Source organism: Bos javanicus, chromosome 22, assembly GCF_032452875.1.
Source record: "Bos javanicus breed banteng chromosome 22, ARS-OSU_banteng_1.0, whole genome shotgun sequence".
NCBI lineage: Eukaryota > Metazoa > Chordata > Mammalia > Artiodactyla > Bovidae > Bos > Bos javanicus.
In genome coordinates this window covers 56,459,481-56,476,780 of record NC_083889.1, presented here as the reverse complement: position 1 = coordinate 56,476,780, position 17,300 = coordinate 56,459,481, and the positions used below count along the sequence as shown (strand labels likewise).

The following is a 17,300-nucleotide window of genomic DNA, read 5'->3' as shown; positions in this document are numbered from 1 at the left end:
AGGATCCAGGGTACCACGGGGAATTGTAGGGAGGAGCTGTCCGCTGAGAGGTGGTGAGCTCCCCGTCCGCGGGAGTGTGCAAGCGGTGATGGGCCCTCGGCTGCTACAAGGACGCCGGGGAGGGATCCGCGAGCCCCTCGGCGGGCCCCTCCCGCCTCCCGCCTCCCGCCACCCGCCTGCCACTTGCTGCCTCCCGCAGCGGCGGCCGCGGCCGCGGCGAGCGCGGCGCCGGCAGGCGGGGCGGGGCGGGGGCGGCTATTTCTGTCCGCTGAGCGCAGCCAGCGCGCGGCGGGGGAGGGGGCCCGCGCCGCCATATTCCCTCCCGCCGGCGGCCCCGCGGCGCAGCCACCATGAGCACCGCCGCCTTCCACATCTCCAGCCTCCTGGAGAAGATGACGTCCAGCGACAAGGACTTCAGGTGCGCCCGCGGCGGGGCTCCGCGCCGGGCCGCCCCGCCCTGAACCCCCGGCCTTCCCCTCCTGGAGCTCCGGTCCTTGCCCCCCGGGACCCTGCAGCCCCCGCCTCGCATCCCTCCCGGAGCTCCACCCCGCCCCCCGAGACGCCCCCTCCCCGCCTCTGCGCCCCGCTCCGGAGCTTGGGGTTTGGGAGGGCGCCCCTTGTCCGCGGATCGCTGCCCGGCCCTCTCCGGGACTCCAGCCCAGCTGCGATTCCCACCGCGCAAACTTCAGCCCCTGCCTCCCGTCCCACCGCTCGGCCCTCGGCCGCCCCGTGTCTCTACTTCTCCTCTCTTGCGTTTCTGCCCAAGCCCGCATTTCTCCGCGCGTGCCACGGGCCCCGGCCCTCCTCTCCAACCCACGCTGAAGCCCTCGGCCTCTCCTGCCTCCTCCTCTCCGCATTGAAACCCGTTCCCTTCCCGGGACTCCAGCCCCCAGGGCTGACTTTTTCACTGGAACCCTCAGCTCAGCCCCCTCTCAGCGACCTCACCTCCACCCCCGCACTTCAGAGGGGTAACCTTTCCCCTTCCCTCCCCTCGCGGGTTTGCTCCGACCCTGCCTGCGGGAGGGGGCTGGGCTGAGTGGCTTTGCAGACGCGGGTAGGTGATGCTTCGGATGGGGGCTTCTACGTTTTTGTGGGCCACTCCCACAAAAACTCCAACCCCCTCCTCCTCTGGGGAAACTGAGGCCCAAGGAGGGGAAAAAGGGTTGGCCCATGATCACGGAGCCTGTTCTGGACCCTCTGAGCTATAAGAAATTTTCAGAGGAGATAGCCACGCCTACCCATTGAGCATTCGGTCAATTACCCCATTTTACAGATGGGGAGAGTGAGGCTCAGAGGCAGAAAGGGCTCAGGTGCGGTCACAGAGTTAGGAAGTGGAGAATCTGCGTCCACATCCAGGTCAGTCTAACACAGAGGATGAGATTTCGGCAAGGCTGTCTGATTCTTGACTAGGGAGGAGACTGAGGCCCTGCCCTCCTGCTCTGACCCCCGCCTTCAGCAACTCATTCTTCCACAGCCCCCCTTTAGTAGACACCCCGCTTTAGTAGAGCCTCAGAGCCACAGTCCTGGGTTCAGATCCTGCCTCCAGTCATTTACTGGCGGTATGATTTCGGACAAGCTGCTTAATCCCTCTGAGTCTCAGAAGCTCTGTGAAATGGGATAATAGCAACTCACCTGGAGGGTTGGTGTGAAGAGTTAGCTATATGTGGGATGCTGGCACCAGGTGAATGCTTAATTTGTGGTTGCTGTTTGGTGGCTAAATTGTGTCTGACTCTTTTGCCACTCCGTGAACTGTAGCCCGCCAGGCTCCTCTGTCCATGGAATTCTCCAGGCAAATACTGGAGTGGGTTGCCATTTCCTTCTCCAGGGGATCTTCCCGACCCAGGGGGTCGAACCCGCATCTCCTGCATTGGCTGATGGATTCTTTACCCCTGAGCCACCAGGGAAGCCCCAGGAACACTGTTGTGATCCTGTGCATATCAGAAGGCTGCAGCGTCTCTTTGCTCTGGGCCTTTACCTGGAAGTTCTTTGTCCCTTCATTTCCCTGCTTCACCAGGCTAGCTCCTACTCAGTCATCGCCTCCTTGGGATGCCTCCAGTGCCCGTCCTACGTTTCTGCTGCCTTCTCTTCTGGAGCCTGGGAGACCCGGAGCCCCTGGACCACTGGACTGTATACTCTCCTTCTGTGTCTCGGAGGCTGTTCTGGGTATACAGCAGGTGCTCAGTGAAGGTTTTCTGTGTCCCAGGCTCCCTGTTGTCCAGTATAATCTCATTCAGTCCTCCCATCTGCCTGCGTGGTCGTGATTGTTCTTCCTGGTCTCCAGAGGCTTGGAGAGGTGAAGTGACTTGCTCAAGGTCACACAGCCGGCCGATGGCCGAGGGGATGTGCCCCACTGTCTAGGGCCTTGGGGCCAGGCTCCAGGAGAGGGAATCAGCCTTGCCAACTGGAGCCTGAGAAGCCCGCCCAGTCTGCTCTGCCAGCGGTCCTGAGAACACTTAAAACCACCCCCAAGCATATGAGGATGGTGTCTATTTTTACAGTCCAAATACCAGGGGGGCTGGGTCCTGCTTGACCAGCTGTCCAGGCACCCATGTGGCCCAGTGTTTCAGCTGAGTCGCCTCTAGGGTTTCTCTGGAATGAAACTGAGACTGTGTCCTCTGGCTCCTGGAGGCAGGTGGTGACTGCAAGTGGGGGTCCTGGGCAGGTGGAGGGAATCTTCCATCCCCGTAGTTCCCAGTCCCCACTCTGTGAGCAGGGGGCTGTTCTGTTCCCACTCAGTCTCCAGCAGTGAAACGAGTAAACTGAGGGATCTTGCAGGAATTCCTGCATCATTTTTTTGAATATTTCTTTGTTGATTTGGCTATGCCGGGTCTCACCTTGTGGGAGCACACGGAATCTTTGATCTTTAGTTGCAGCTTGTGGGATCTAGTTCTCTGCCCAGGGATGGAACCGGGGCCCCCTGCAGTGGAAGCAGAGTCTTAGCCACTGGAGCACCAGGGAAGTCCCTGCTACATCATTTGTTGAAAACACAGAGTAGTATTGGTTGAGGAGCCAGGAGAGCTGAATGGCAGGCTGATTCTTTTCCCAACTTGCTGGGTGACAATGCAACTGGGTTCTTTGCAACCTCTCTGAGCCTAGTTTCCTCACCTGCCTCATGCTAAGAGCTGGTTGTCCCATTACAACCTCCCAGTGATGTTATGAAGTGGGGCAAAGAAAAGTCCCATTTTTGTAAAAGGAAAAATTGAGGCTGAGAGAGGAGCCAGTTGCTCAAGGTCACCTGGGTGGTAAGTGACATGACCAGTATATTTACTTCAGTGCCCAAGCTCCTATCTACCAAGTTATACCCTTTCCTCTTTGCCCTTCTTACCACCACCGTACACATATACACATGTATTAATATATGTCTGAGAGCTGAGTATTTGCAGGAACTTGGCAGTGTCTGAAATGCTGGAGCATGTTTCAGACGAATGGGTTTCAGCGTTTGGATCTCCACACAGCTCTCTGGCTCTGAGCTCTGTTAGGGGCTGACTCTAACCCTCCTCCCCCTCCTGCCCTCACCCTGCCCGCTCAGGGCCTCTTTGGGCTAGTTGTTTGCTGGGCCTGGAGACTCAGAGATGAACTGACAGGGCTCTATGAGTTCATGTTAAATGGAGGAGACACTGGTAACCAAGCTTGTAGTGCAGTGTGAGAGGTGCTATAATGAAGGGGAGCAGGGTATCCGAGAGGTTCCTGTCCAGGGAGACCAAGTGTGCTTAGAGACTGTGGGTGGAGGATAGGGCAGGATGGTGAGAGGAGTCTTCCCCAAGACTGGGACATTTGAGTTGGGCCCTTGGCAGATGAATAGGAGTTCGATAGGTGGAAAAGAAAGAAAGGGGCAGGAGGCCCATCTTGGGCAAAGGAGCACATCCCTTGGGTTGCCAGGCTGAGCTGGGTCTCTACAAATTGCAGCAGAAACTCAGCTTCAGGGTCCCGCCTGCCTTCTCTGAACATCCCTTCACCTGGACAGACTTAGGAGTGCATGTGGCTACCCCAGGCCTTGTTGCTGTTGTTTAATCATGTCCGACTCTTGGTGACCCCACAGACTGTAGCCCACCAGCCTCCTCTGTTCATGGGGTTTCCCAGGCAAGAATACTGGAGTGAGTTGCCATTTTTTCCTCCAGGGGATCTTCCCAACCCAGGGATCGAACCTGCGTCTCCTGCATTGGGAGGCAGATTCTTGACCATTGGGCCACCTGGGGAGCCCATACCCTCAGCCTTGTCCTGGCTCAGATCCAAATCTCTTCCTTCATCTGACCTTGGCTGCTGCTTCTGCAGCAGGCAGGCCCAGAGGTGGGCATTGTCAACCCTGCCACCCTCTCCCTGCCTCCAGCCTAACCTCCTTCCGTCTCTCAGCAGCTTGAGGCTTATCCCAGCTGTTAAAGATAAACAGCTGTGACACTGACAAGCGCCCTCCTGCCTGAGGGGCCCTGGGGCCCACTGTGACATCCAGCAGCAGGTCTGAGCCTGCAAAGATGAGGCTGGAATCCTACTGTGACCAGTTTTGCCCTAGGAGCCTTGGCTGGGCAGGTTGTGAGGTGCAGGGCTGGGGGAGATTCTTGGTTGACTTGCTAAAGCTAGAAAACCAGGCTGATGGGGGATCAAAAGCCTGACTCTTTTTCTGGGGCCGCCCACTCTCTGATCTGGACTTCACTGCATCTCGCCTTGCTGCTGTCAAGTGCCTGCAAGAGCCAGTAAGCAGGTGCAGTGGGCCTGGGGAGATCCTGCAGGCCTGGAGAGTGTGTGTCCACCCCCAGAGGCAGCTGTCACCCCTTGAGCCAGGTACTGTCACCGGAAGCTATTGTTCAGTCGCTCAGCCATGTCCTACTCTTTGCCACCCCACGCAGCACGTCACTATCTCCCGGAGCTTGCTCAAACTCATGTCCATTGAGTTGGTGATGCCATCCAACCATCTCATCCTCTGTCGTCCCCTTCTCCTCCTGCCCTCAGTCTTTCCCAGCATCAGGGTCTTTTCCGGTGAGTCGGCTTCTTCACATCAGGTGGTCAGAGTAGTGGAGCTTCAGCTTCAGCATCAGTCTTTCCAATGAATATTCAGGGTTGATTTCCTTTAGGATGGACTGGTCTGATCTCCTTGCTGTCCAGCGGAGTCTCAAGAGTCTGCTCTAGCACCACAGTTCGAAAGCATCTGTTCTTTGGTGCTCAGCCTTCTTTACGGTCCAGCTCTCACATCCGTACATGACTAGTGGAAAAACCATAGACTGTAGACCCAGCTGTATTCAGACAAGAGAATCTGGAAGTCAGTACATGCTCACACACAGGACTCCTTGTGATGACCTAGCTGTGCCCACAGCCCAGATAATCCACCTGCTCTTGACTGCCCCTTTGTATCAAGGTGTGCTCCTGGGAGAAACTGTAAGGGTACTGCCCAAGTCACCAGGGCCCGGGGCCTGCTCGGCAATGCCCCTCCGCCCTCCCTGCCCAGGTTCATGGCCACCAGTGACCTGATGTCGGAGCTTCAGAAGGACTCCATCCAGCTGGACGAGGACAGTGAGCGCAAGGTGGTGAAGATGCTGCTCCGGCTCCTGGAGGACAAGAACGGGGAGGTGCAGAACCTGGCAGTCAAGTGGTAAGTGTCGGCCCCGCTGGGAGCCAGAGGGTCCCTGCCCCTTTGGGGTCCAGCCGCTGGGAGAAGACTGGCTGAGAAGTTCTTGGAGCACCTTCCCGGGTCAGGCAGATCCCCTGGAGAAGGGCATGGCAACCCACTCCAGTATTCTTGCCTGGAGAATCCCATGGACAGAGGAGCCTGGCGGGCTACAGTCTGTGGGGTCGCAAAGAGTCAGACATGACCAAGCAACTCCTTAGAGTGCCAGTCGAGCTGGACAGTGCCTTGCTCTGGGTTCCCCTGGAAGTACACCCTGTGGCAGGGGTTCACGTGTAAGTTTATTAGGGAAGAGATCCCAGGAAGCTGGTGGGGCCATAGGGAAGGAAGAAAAGCAATAAACATGACTTCTCAAGCAGCGTACCGCTGTGGGCAAGGGGCGCTTAACCCTGCTGGGGCGGGGAGTGGTCCCTGGAACGCAGTGTAGGACAAGACCTTCAGGGGGGTCCCAGCTGCCAGCTTTCCTTGGTTGAGGGCTGCTCCTGGGGTAGGCAGGGGGTTATGCATTCCTTGATATCTCCAAGTAGAGAAAACCCTCAGACACAGATGCGAATGCTGGCAGCTGGAAAGTCAGGCTGGCATGTACAGAAATGGTGGGGGTGAAAGAACACGGGGGTCTTTGCCATTGGCCTCATGATGTGTGGTCCTGAGACCTCTGCTGGTTACCCCCAGAGTTGAAAAAGCAAGATGGGTTATGTTCAGAACACGTGTGTGCGTGTGTGTGCTGGGGTGGGCAGGAGACTGAGGAATGGCAGGGGTCAACAGAGAACTGGGGCACTGTCTCTCAAAACAGTACTCTGTGGGCTGGATCCTGGCATCCTAGGCTGGTAGTGAATTTCAACTTGACCCCAAGAGCAGGGGATTTCAGTAAAGAGTCTCACTGGGGAACAAGACATGCTCAGGCTTGTGGTCTGGTCATCCCTCTGACAGTGGAATTGAGATCATGTGGACTGGTTTCCTACTAGCAAAAGCAGTAACCCCTCTTTATAACATATAATCTGAAATACTCTTTTCTTACCATGAAATGAAATTCATGCATACTAGAACCTGCCTCTACCCATGATTACAAAACACTTTATATAATGCCCTAAACCAGCACGTAAAGAAAGAAGAGGAATGCAGTTGATAATAAGATCGTGTGTGTTTCAGTGCATAAATGCTCAGGCACGTTGATGGTAGCCGTGTAATAAAGTTATGGGAAGCCTGCACCAGAGTGTAGGCTTCCTGTCAGCGCTGAGGCAGGAAGCAGGTAGAGACAGGTACGGATGCTGGGGACTCAAATACCAGCACAGTGGCATTGCTTTTAGGAGATTTCTGAAATGGTGACCATCTCCTGGTAAAGTTTCCCAGAACAACAAACTACAATCTTCCTTCAAGTTACTTGATAACTGCATGTTTTGGAAATTTTAGAGTATATATTAAAATGCTACAAAAAAGTATTTTTGTGTTTATATGTAAAATGAAATTACATATAATTTCATTTTGGACTCAGATAATTATAGAAAGACTTTTTACCTGTGTGACTGCTCTGTGGGATGTTAGAAACTCCAGCAGGACAAGAAACATGGTTTCGCAATATTGTCTTTCTGTCACACCCGGCCTCCCCTCTCCCCGTTCAATAAAAGCCAGAAGTACCATCTAAATAGCAATGATGAGCATAACTAATAGAAGGCCTGCCAGTAAATTTCCAAAACACCCCTCAGAGCAATATTACCCCTATTGGGAACCAGTGCTATAGGAGGTTGAGTGGGAGGACCCGCGATTTCTTAGATCGAGAAAGAAGTTGAGTTTTGCAAACTGGTGTGCGCTGCAGACATGTGAGCCCCTTGTTTAAACTGTGTGCTCCTCACCCAGGGATTCTGATTCAGAAGTGGGGCCGGGGCAGGCAGATGAGGCTGTGCACCCAAGAATCTGCATTCTAATGTACACCACCATCTGGGAACCACTCTTAGGTCAGAGGTCCTCAGCCTTGACTGCCTATTAGAATCACCTGGGAAATTAAAAAAAAAAAAAAACCACAGAACTCCCCAGTGTCCAGACCACACCTGAAACCATTTAACTCAGACACTCTAGGGCTGGTACCTGGGTAACGCGTTCTTAAAAGGCCCCAGGTGACGGCAGTGCAGACTTAAGGCTGAGAAACAGTGTGTCTCGTGCGGTTTTTATTTTTTTAATTTGAAATTAATTTTATTTATTTTTGGCTGCGCTGGGTCTCTGCTGCTGTGCACGGGCTTTCTCTAACTGCAGAAAGCGGGGGCGACTCTCCAGTTGCCGTGCACGGGCTTCTCATCACGGTGGCTTCTCTTACTGTGGAGCGCGGGCTCTAGGGCGTGCGGGCTCCATAGTTGCAGCTCCCAGGCTCCAGAGCACAGGTTCAGTGGTGGCGGTGCTTGGGTTTAGTTGCTTCAAGGCATGTGGGATCTTCCCAGATCAGGGATCGAAGCCGTGTTTCCTGCATTTGCCGGCGGGTTCTTTACCACCGAGCCGCCTTGGGAGCCCTTGTGCGATTCTTCAACTTTAATGTGCTTTCCGGTCACCTGGCGGTTTTGTTGAAGCACAGATTCTAGTCCAGGAGCTCTCAGGTGGGACCTGAGCTCTGCATCTCTGCGTCTCCAGATAGAGCTGATGAGGCTGATCTGTGACCACACTTGGAGAAGCAAGCCTCTAAGGCAGAAGTTCTCAAAGTGTGGTCCCTGGACCATCTACCGCAAACTTGCTAGAAATGTAAATTTTCAGGCCCCTACCTAGACCCCTTAAGTCTGAAAATCTGGGGTGGTGTGAAAATCTGGGGTTCATTCTATTTGAAGGAGTCCTTTAGGAGATTGTGATACACGTGGAAGTTTGAGAACCCTGCTCTGGGGCATTCCTTGGTTTCCAACTGAGGTTCCTGGGTTGGATGTTTTAGCCATGTGCTGAGATGCATCCAGGAGGAGATGCAGGTTTGGGAGGCGTCAGGAATGAGGTCAGCATAGCCAGAGGGTTGTCCCTCTCTTTCTGGCAAAATAGGGAGTCCCTTGTTGATCTGAGTCTTTTCCTCAGCACATGTGGCCCCACAGCCTTGAAGGGGCCTAAGGGGTACCCCAACTCGGGCTGAGCCTGGGCTCTTACAGTCCCTCCCTCCCTGCTCAGCCTGGGCCCTCTGGTGGGCAAAGTGAAGGAGTACCAGGTGGAGACCATCGTGGATGCCCTCTGTGCCAACATGCGGTCAGACAAGGAGCAGCTCCGAGACATCGCTGGCATCGGCCTGAAGACCGTCCTGTCGGAGCTCCCCACTGCGGCCACAGGTACCCAGGTCCCAGGGACCAGATGCTTCTGTTATTTGTCCTAGTTTATGATTGAAGAAGCAGAGGCTCAGCAGGGTTTAGGGACTTACCCCAGGTCAGCCTGGTAAATAGCAGAGGATTCAGACTCACGTCTGCTTAACTTCATGGCTGTGTTTCAGAGATGCTCTTAGACTCTGCAGTTAACACAGTTTAACTAATGGCAGCTTGAAGACATGGGGAGTTGCTTTTCTTGCTTAACTCTGAAGGGATCAGCCACTCCATTTTTGCAGCAATTTACTGAGAAGCTCAGTTAGGACAGGACTAAAGTCTCTCCCCAGGTCTCTTGCCCTTTATAAGAAAAGTGCATGTTTCCCCAGAAGACACTGACCTGTATCTCACTGGCCAGAACATGGTCATCTGGCTCCTCCAGGCCGCCAGGGGTCTGGGAAAGACTCCTCGTTGGAAGGCAGAGGGCACAGGGGTCAGATGTGAGGTGGGCCAGCCAGCAGGTCTGCCCTTGGTTCCTCAGCTCCCCAGCTGTCTCCTTTAGTTTGGCCGGACCCTGGGTCACACCTTGGACGTTGGACGTCCTGGCTTCTCTGGTCAGCACCATTTGGGGGTGGGGTGGGGGATGTGGCCTCAGGGATGCAACCAGAGCAAAGGCCAGCCACAGGTGGAGGCTGACCCTGGGCCTCACCGTGCCCACCTTACGCTCTGTGCAGGCTCCAGCCTGGCCTCCAACGTGTGCCGGAAGATCACCGGCCAGCTCACCAGTGCGATCGCCCAGCAGGAGGACGTGGCCGTGCAGCTGGAAGCCCTGGACATCCTTTCTGACATGTTGAGCAGGTGCGGGAGGCCACCCTGAGCAATGAGGATGGCAGGGAGGGGTGGCAAAGGCATAGGGAGGGACTCAGCTTCACAGAGCAGGCACTTACTGTACCACAGGCCCTGTGCTCAGGGGCCTTTAATTGCCCCAGTAGTGTCCCAGGAGAACTTGACTGTCAACGAGTTCTCCTCACTACAGTCAGGACATGAGGAACCTAATAGCTGGGCCAGTGTTTTCAATTGCACTACACTTTTCTAAAGTATTCATTCAGCTTCTCAAGATTTGAACACCTACCAGAAAAATGTCAGGTGCTAGACCAGTGTTGGGAGGATGGAGTTGGCTGGGTCTTGGCCGCCTCTAGGGAAAAGCTCCAGAGAAGGCAATGGCACCCCACTCCAGTACTCTTGCCTGGAAAATCCCATGGACGGAGGAGCCTGGAAGGCTGCAGTCCATGGGGTCGCTGAGGGTTGGACACGACTGAGCGACTTCACTTTCACTTTTCACTTTCATGCGTTGGAGAAGGAAATGGCAACCCACTCCAGTGTTCTTGCCTGGAGAATCCCAGGGACGGGGGAGCCTGGTGGGCTGCCGTCTATGGGGTCACACAGAGTCGGACACGACTGAAGTGACTTAGCAGCAGCAGCAGCAGCAGCAGGGAAAAGCTCACAGACATGTAAACCTGTGAGTGCAGTAAGAACAGCAGCACGGCTAAGAGCAGGACCAGTAGGAGCTCGGAGGAGGAGACCCTCACCCGACTGAGGAAGGGGGAACCTTCCCAGAGCGAGTCTAGTCAGCTGACTCTTCAAGGGTGGGTAGGACTTGGCCAGGCGTGGGCAGGCATAGGGGGACCCTGGATGGGCAGGCTGCCCTCAGCCCAGAGGACAGAGGCCATCGAAGACATGGGGTCCCTGGAGGTTGTGGGGTATCATGTAGGGTGTCATAGCTTTTCTAGTAGGTGAGCAAATGAATAAATGAAACCCAGGAAAGAGGTCTGTGCTGGACAGAGAGAGATGGGAGGGTGAGGTCAATGTGTATGTGTGGAGTGAGAGGAAAGGTTTCATGTATGGGACGGGAAAGGCACAGGCCTGGCTTGAAGGAGGGATGGGAGCTGCCAGGGTGGGCATGGGCTGCGTTTATGTGTGCAGAAACCATTCTCTGCCGTTCCCTCTTGCCTTGAGCCCGGAGCTCAGCTCATCCCAGGGGCACTGGGGAGCCACTGGAGGAGTTAGGCAGAGGTACCCTGGAGATCGGTCTGGCCTCAGTGAGTGTGAGTGAGTGAGGATGAGCATTGAGGCAAGGCCCAGACTCGGGGAAAGTCGGGAAAGCTCACTGGAGTCCCCCAGCCCCAGTACATCTGGCTTCCTCCCCAGGTGGGCAGAGTGGGCTTGAGCAAAACCCTTCCCCTCTCTGCTTCCTCTCCTGTGATAATAAGTAATCACTTCACACAGTTGCAGGGTACCTTCCTGTTTACCTAGGGCCATTGGGTTGTCATAACGGGGAAGAAGCCAGGAGCCCATAGGGAGAGGGGAGGTGCCTGGCCCAGGCTGCCCGCCGGGTGGGCCCCGCCCGACGCCCCCTCCGGCTCCCCAGGCTGGGCGCTCCGCTGGGCGCCTTCCACGCCAGCCTCCTGCACTGTCTGCTGCCGCAGCTGAGCAGTCCGCGCCTGGCCGTGCGCAAGCGGGCCGTTGGGGCGCTCGGCCACCTGGCGGCCGCCTGCAGCACCGACCTCTTCGTGGAGCTCGCCGACCACCTGCTGGACCAGCTGCCCGGCCCACGCGCGCCAGCCAGCCCCACGGCGATCCGCACCCTCATCCAGTGTCTGGGCAGCATTGGCCGCCAGGCAGGCCACCGCCTGGGTAAGGGGGCGGGGCCCACGGTGAGGGGCGGGGCCCCGTGGCGGGGGGTGGGGCTAAGGACGGGGCGCTAGGAGAGGGGCGGGCCCTGGGCTAAGGGGCAAGGCCTGGGTGCGCTACCTCCTTGGTTAGGGGATGTGGTTGGGTGGGGAGGTGCGGAGGAGAGGGGCGGGGCCGGGGTGGGGCTGGAGCACCTGGAAGAGAAAGGGTGGGCTCAAGAGGCAGCCAGGTGGGCCCTGAGCTTGACCTGCTTCTGAGCCCTACCCAGAAGCTCGCACGGGTAACTCTAAGTCATGCCCCCAGACTTAAGTAAAATATGTTTTGTCGTCCTATTTTGACAACTGTACCTTAATAACAACCTAGGTGATTAACAAGGTTTTAATTTTTTAAAAATTTTTATTGAGGGATGACGTGTGTACAACACAGCACACTAGTTAAAGTGTGCACTTGAGTGTGTTTCGACCTTTCCATATACCAGTGAAACTGCCACCACAATCAGGATGCAGAACGTTTCCATCACCCCCTAGAACTTTCCTTGTGTCTCTTTGCAGCACATCCTTCCCAGGCCCCACCCTAGGGAACCATTGATCTCCTTTCTGTCACCAGAGGTTAGTTTTTTAGAAATGGAATTCAGCGATCAGGTTTGAATTTATTCTCAAACTCCTTGGAGTTAGTCTGGGCTAGAACAAGGCAGTGTAAGTGAGTGGCCACAGTGCCCTCCTGCCCCTCTGGCCCTCTCCCTGCAGGGGCCCTTACAAGCACACATGGAGACCCCAGCCTGCAGTCCAGATCTGTCCACGTTTCCCCAATGGCAGCCACCCTCAGAAGCGTGGACCTGGAAAAGAGACCTGCACAGGACCGGACATGGGTTCAGGGTTGACTGGGCAGGAAAGTAGGGAAGGGTGTAGCTGGAGAAGGGCTTAGCTGGAGTTCCTTATGAAGCCCAGGGACCAGGCAGGGGGCCCCTCTGGCCTGGTCTATAAGAGCGGTGCCCGTCTCCTCACTTTCCTCACCCAGGGCTGCAGCCTAGCACAGGGAATAATCAAGAACATGAGTAATAGTTTTGACAACAGCTGCCACTTATTGAGTGCCTGTTCTGTGCCAGGCAGATCTTTATCTGCATTTTATCCATAATCTTGACAAACTCTGGCTGGTGGGCACTGTTCTCCCTACTGTGAAGATGAGTAATCTGAGGTTAAACAAGGGTTGTGTTGTGTCCAAGGTCCCATAGCTTAGATGGGGCTGAGTCAGGGCTACAACCCACATCTGCTGAAGCCTCTGAGGTACAGTTTGCAGTGGCCAAGGTGGCAGGGACAGGCACAGGCTGATTGCCATGGGTTGGGAGAGCCCAGGAGATGGGCTGGCCTCGCCTCAGTGACCCACCTGGTCCTGCAGGGGCCCATCTGGACCGCCTGGTGCCCCTGGTGGAGGAGTTCTGCAACCTGGACGATGACGAACTTCGGGAGTCCTGCCTCCAGGCCTTTGAGGCCTTCCTGAGGAAGTAGGTGCAGCGGGGGTCCTAGAAATGGGGACCCTGGGGTTTCTTTGAGAAGTTGGTGGGGATGGAGTGGGCACAAGATGCTGGTCTCAAAGCACTTAGATCTCGGGGCTCACCCCTGGGCTTCATCCCCCACCCTGTCCTGCCTGGGTCCAGCAGAGCCTCCCCCATCCCACCCACAGGTGCCCCAAGGAAATGGGCCCTCACGTGCCCAACGTGACCAGCCTCTGCCTCCAGTATGTGAAGCACGACCCCAACTATAACTACGACAGTGACGAGGACGAGGAGCAGATGGAGACTGAGGACAGCGAGTTCAGTGAGCAAGGTGGGTAGCCAACTTGTCCTTGGGCTGGTGGGTGGAAACGGGTTCAGCCTCCCCATGAATCCCCCAGCCGAAGACAGGGGACACCTTTGGTGCCCCCCATCCTGATCCCAACTCTTCCTGGGGCTCCAGTCCCACCCTTGGAAATCTAGATCCTCTGTCATCCCCACACTCTCTGACTGCACAGATCACAAGCGAGTCGTGATAGCTGTTGTTTACTGAGCATCTCGTGATGTCCAAAGTGCCCTCTTATTTCATGTTCCTTACGATGAACCTGGAAAACCTGATATTTATTATCATGCCCATATTTCAGACAAGAAAACTGAGACTTAGAGATTTGCCTGAGATCACACAGCTAGGAAGTGGCATAGGTGGGCCTTGAAGCTATGTCTGCCAGACTCCCCCATCTCATGCTGCCATCTCTGTACCTTTTTTTAAAAATTTATTTGGCTGCATCGTCTTGGTTGCCACACGTGGGATCTTTGCTGTGTCATGCGGGGTCTTTCATTGCAGTGTGCAGGCTCCAGAGCATGTGGGCTCCGTTGCGGCGCACAGGCTTAATTGCCCCAAGTCATGTGGGATCTTGACTTCGTTCCCTGACCAAGGATCGAATCTGCATCCCCTGCATTGCTAGGTGGATTCTTAAGCCACAGGACCACCGGGGAAGTCCCTCTGTACCCTTTGAATTACAGTGTCCAAGAGCCATTGCTTTACCCCAGCCACGTGAAGCTCTGATGATGGATTGACTGGCACTGACAGGGAGAGATGCCTCGGTGGGGAATGGACTCAATAGCTTCTTTCCTTCTGTGCCTGTGGTCCTGTCTGTCACTCAGGGGGATGCCCCTGGACCCTGGAGGCACTGATGGAGGCGAGAGACTTAGGCCCCGGTGGGGCACTCGGAGCGAGATGCAGTGGCAGGAGATGAGATTGGACAGGCATGTAGGGGCCTCAAGTCGCAGGCCAAGGAGACTGGACATTTTCTTGTTAGTATCTAGGAGCTCTGGATATTTCTCCATGAGTGACATGGGGTGGAGATAACAAACAAGGGGCCATCAGGGGGACCATCTGCTGAGCTGACAAGGCACATCTGGGGGACCATCCCCCTGGGCCACCATGGCTTGTCCAGATGCAGTGCTCTGAGTCTGAGTTCTCTACAGAGCAGAGTGAGTAGGAACACGCTGGTCTTTGAGCCTGTGGCTGGGGTGTCCCTAGGTAGGACCGTCCTCTTCTGAGCCTCCTATATGTCTCCGCCATGTGTATGGGTGGGCCTTACTCAGCTCTGCTGTTTCTAGCTCTGTGTCCTCAGGAGAATCTCTCACCCTCTCTGAGCCTTACTCATATCTACAAAAGAGCCTCAAAACACCTTCATTCCTGAGGGGTGGTGAAGACTTGAGCTCTGGCCTCTGAGGGGAGCTTGGAGAGCAAAGAGCCATGCAAACACAGCTTCTCTCATCCGTAGTCCTGCTTGGAAACCAGAATCAGAATCCTGCCCAGGGCGGGGGAACTTTCGCCTCCCTTCTGAAAGCCAAGTAGATAAAACATCACACAGCCAGTCCTAAAACCAAAGGACAGGTCTTATGCCCCAAATGGATCTCCTAAATCCTCACTTGGGAGTCAGTTTTTCCCGGATGCAGTCACAACAATCAAGGGAGGCAGATGGGGGTACCCTGGTTTACCTCCAGCTAGTTCCCTGCCTGGCACCATCCCCAGCACACAGCAGGTCCTCATTAACCTGGAGCAGGGAACGGCCACCCACTCCAGTATTCTTGCCTGAAAATCCCCATGGACAGAGGAGCCTGGTGGTTCAGAGAGTTGGACACAACTCAGCAACTAAGCAGAAACTTCTTAGTAGTTATAAGTAGTGACCATGGAGGCTTCCCTGGTGGCTCAGGAGGTAAAGAATCTGCCTGCAATACAGGAGACCCAGGTTCAATCCCTGGGTCGAGAAGATTCCCTGGAGAAGGGAATGGCAACCCACTCCAGTACTCCTGCCTGGAGAATCCCATGGACGGAGGAGCCTGGCAGGCTACATGGAAAGGGGAAGCCCCACCCGAGCCCTCCTCGCTGCCCCCTCACTTCTTACCTGCTCTGTCCTGGAAGACCACCTGGGTGGGGCTGGTGGCTCCCCGCCTCGTGGCACAGGGCTCCACGGGTGTCCTGATTCCTGCCCTAGAGAGCGAGGAGGAGTACAGCGATGATGACGACATGAGCTGGAAGGTGCGCCGGGCAGCGGCCAAGTGCTTGGCAGCCCTGATCGACTCTCGGCCCGACCTGCTGCCTGACTTCCACTGCGCCCTGGCGCCCGCGCTCATCCAACGCTTCAAGGAGCGCGAGGAGAACGTCAAGGCCGACGTGTTCGGGGCTTACATTGTGCTGCTGCGGCAGACGCGGCCCCCGAAGGGGTGGCTGGAGGTCATGGAGGAGCCCACCCAGACCAGCAGCAACCTCCAGATGCTGCGAGGACAGGTGTGCCTGCCTATCCCCCCTTGCCCCCCACCTCACAGCCCTTCCCTCTGCCCACTGCCCCCCATCTATTGAGCACCTGCTGTGTGCCTGGTCGTTTGTATGAAGTGCCAGGACTGCATAGTCTCGGGCAGATAGCCAGTAGCACAAGTAGGGTTCCAGGCCACAGAAAGGGGGTTCAGTTTTATTCTAAGAGGGTAGAAGCCGCAGGAAGGGGAATATGGTACCCCATTCACATTTGAAAAAGTTCACTCTGGCTGCCGTGTGAGAGATGGATTGTAATGGCTGCAGGCATGTAGGTGAGAGGCAGGAGGTTGGACTTGAGAGCTAGTTTTTTTTTTCTTTTTTTTAAAAAAGTATTTATTTATTTAGGTATTTGTTTGGCTCCGTTGGGTCTTACTTGTGGCATGCAGAATCTTTAGTTGTGGCATGCCAGCTCTTGGTTACAGCATGTGGGGTCTGGTTCCCCGACCAGGGATTGAACCCCGGGTCCCCCGCACTGGGGGCACTGAGTCCTAGCCGCTGGAAACCAGGGAAGCCCCGAGACGTAGTTTTTTGGGTTTGCAGATGGATGTGGAAGGTGAGGGGCAGGGAGATGTCATGTGACTTCTCAGCTCTGGCCAAAGCACGCAGTGCAGTCCCCGAGATGGTGGAGCAGGGCATTCGCAGAGTTCTGTTCTGGACATTTATTCTGTTTGAAGTCCTCGTTGGATGCCTGAGTTGCGATGTCAGGTGGGCAGGTAGCACACAAGTCTGGTGTCAGATGTAGATCTGGGGGTCATTGCTTCAGTGGCATCCGAACCTCCGGAGTGGGTGAGCTCATCAGGGAGGGAATCCAGCTGGGGAACGGAGAGGGGCCCCCCGATCCGGTGACCTTGAGCTGGCTACTTCTACTCTCTGCCTGTCTCCCAAGTGTCAGGTGGGCCCAGGACTAGTGCCTGCCTCAGAGGGTGAGTGTGGAATGGGGTGTCTGGCACAGAGTGAGTGATGGGGAGCTCAGGGTGGAATGATCCCCTCCACATGCTGGGGGTCCCTCCTTGCCAGGTGCCTGGGCAGAGCCCCTCAGTAGTGGGTGGGGTGTGTGGGCCTGGGTGGTCACTGGCCGCCTCCTCACCCTGACTTGCCCACAGGTGCCTCTTGTGATGAAGGCCCTGCAGCGGCAGCTGAAAGACCGGAGTGCCAGGGCCCGCCAGGGCTGCTTCAGCCTCCTCACCGAGCTGGCGGGCGTCCTCCCGGGCAGCCTGGCAGAGCACATGCCCGTGCTGGTAGCAGGTAGGGTGCCCTGGAACCTGGGGTGTGCTCCTCCGGGCTTCTCCCCTGAACCCAGCCCCCAGCCCTCACTCCCTGCCGGTACCACCGTTCAGCAACCTACAGCGACTCCTCACTGCCAGCAGTGAGTACAGGGCTGGGGTGTGGCCCTCTGTCCTGTTTTCATGTAAGTTTCTTGGCCTGTATCCTCAG

The 17,300-nt window shown here is 55.9% G+C and overlaps 1 protein-coding gene across 1 annotated transcript in view; it reads left to right on the top strand.

Moving 5' to 3' along the window:
- The first annotated feature begins 274 nt into the window (after nucleotides 1-274).
- The window catches only part of CAND2 (cullin associated and neddylation dissociated 2 (putative)), a 28,402-nt gene continuing 11,376 nt past the window's right edge, over nucleotides 275-17,300 (top strand). The window contains exons 1-9 of the mRNA XM_061397152.1: nucleotides 275-418; nucleotides 5,438-5,581; nucleotides 8,744-8,898; nucleotides 9,600-9,723; nucleotides 11,294-11,559; nucleotides 12,952-13,057; nucleotides 13,237-13,379; nucleotides 15,550-15,842; nucleotides 16,970-17,111. Coding sequence (XP_061253136.1) covers nucleotides 351-418; nucleotides 5,438-5,581; nucleotides 8,744-8,898; nucleotides 9,600-9,723; nucleotides 11,294-11,559; nucleotides 12,952-13,057; nucleotides 13,237-13,379; nucleotides 15,550-15,842; nucleotides 16,970-17,111 — 1,441 coding nt within the window. The 5' untranslated portion in view covers nucleotides 275-350. The remainder of the gene's footprint in view (nucleotides 419-5,437; nucleotides 5,582-8,743; nucleotides 8,899-9,599; nucleotides 9,724-11,293; nucleotides 11,560-12,951; nucleotides 13,058-13,236; nucleotides 13,380-15,549; nucleotides 15,843-16,969; nucleotides 17,112-17,300) is intronic.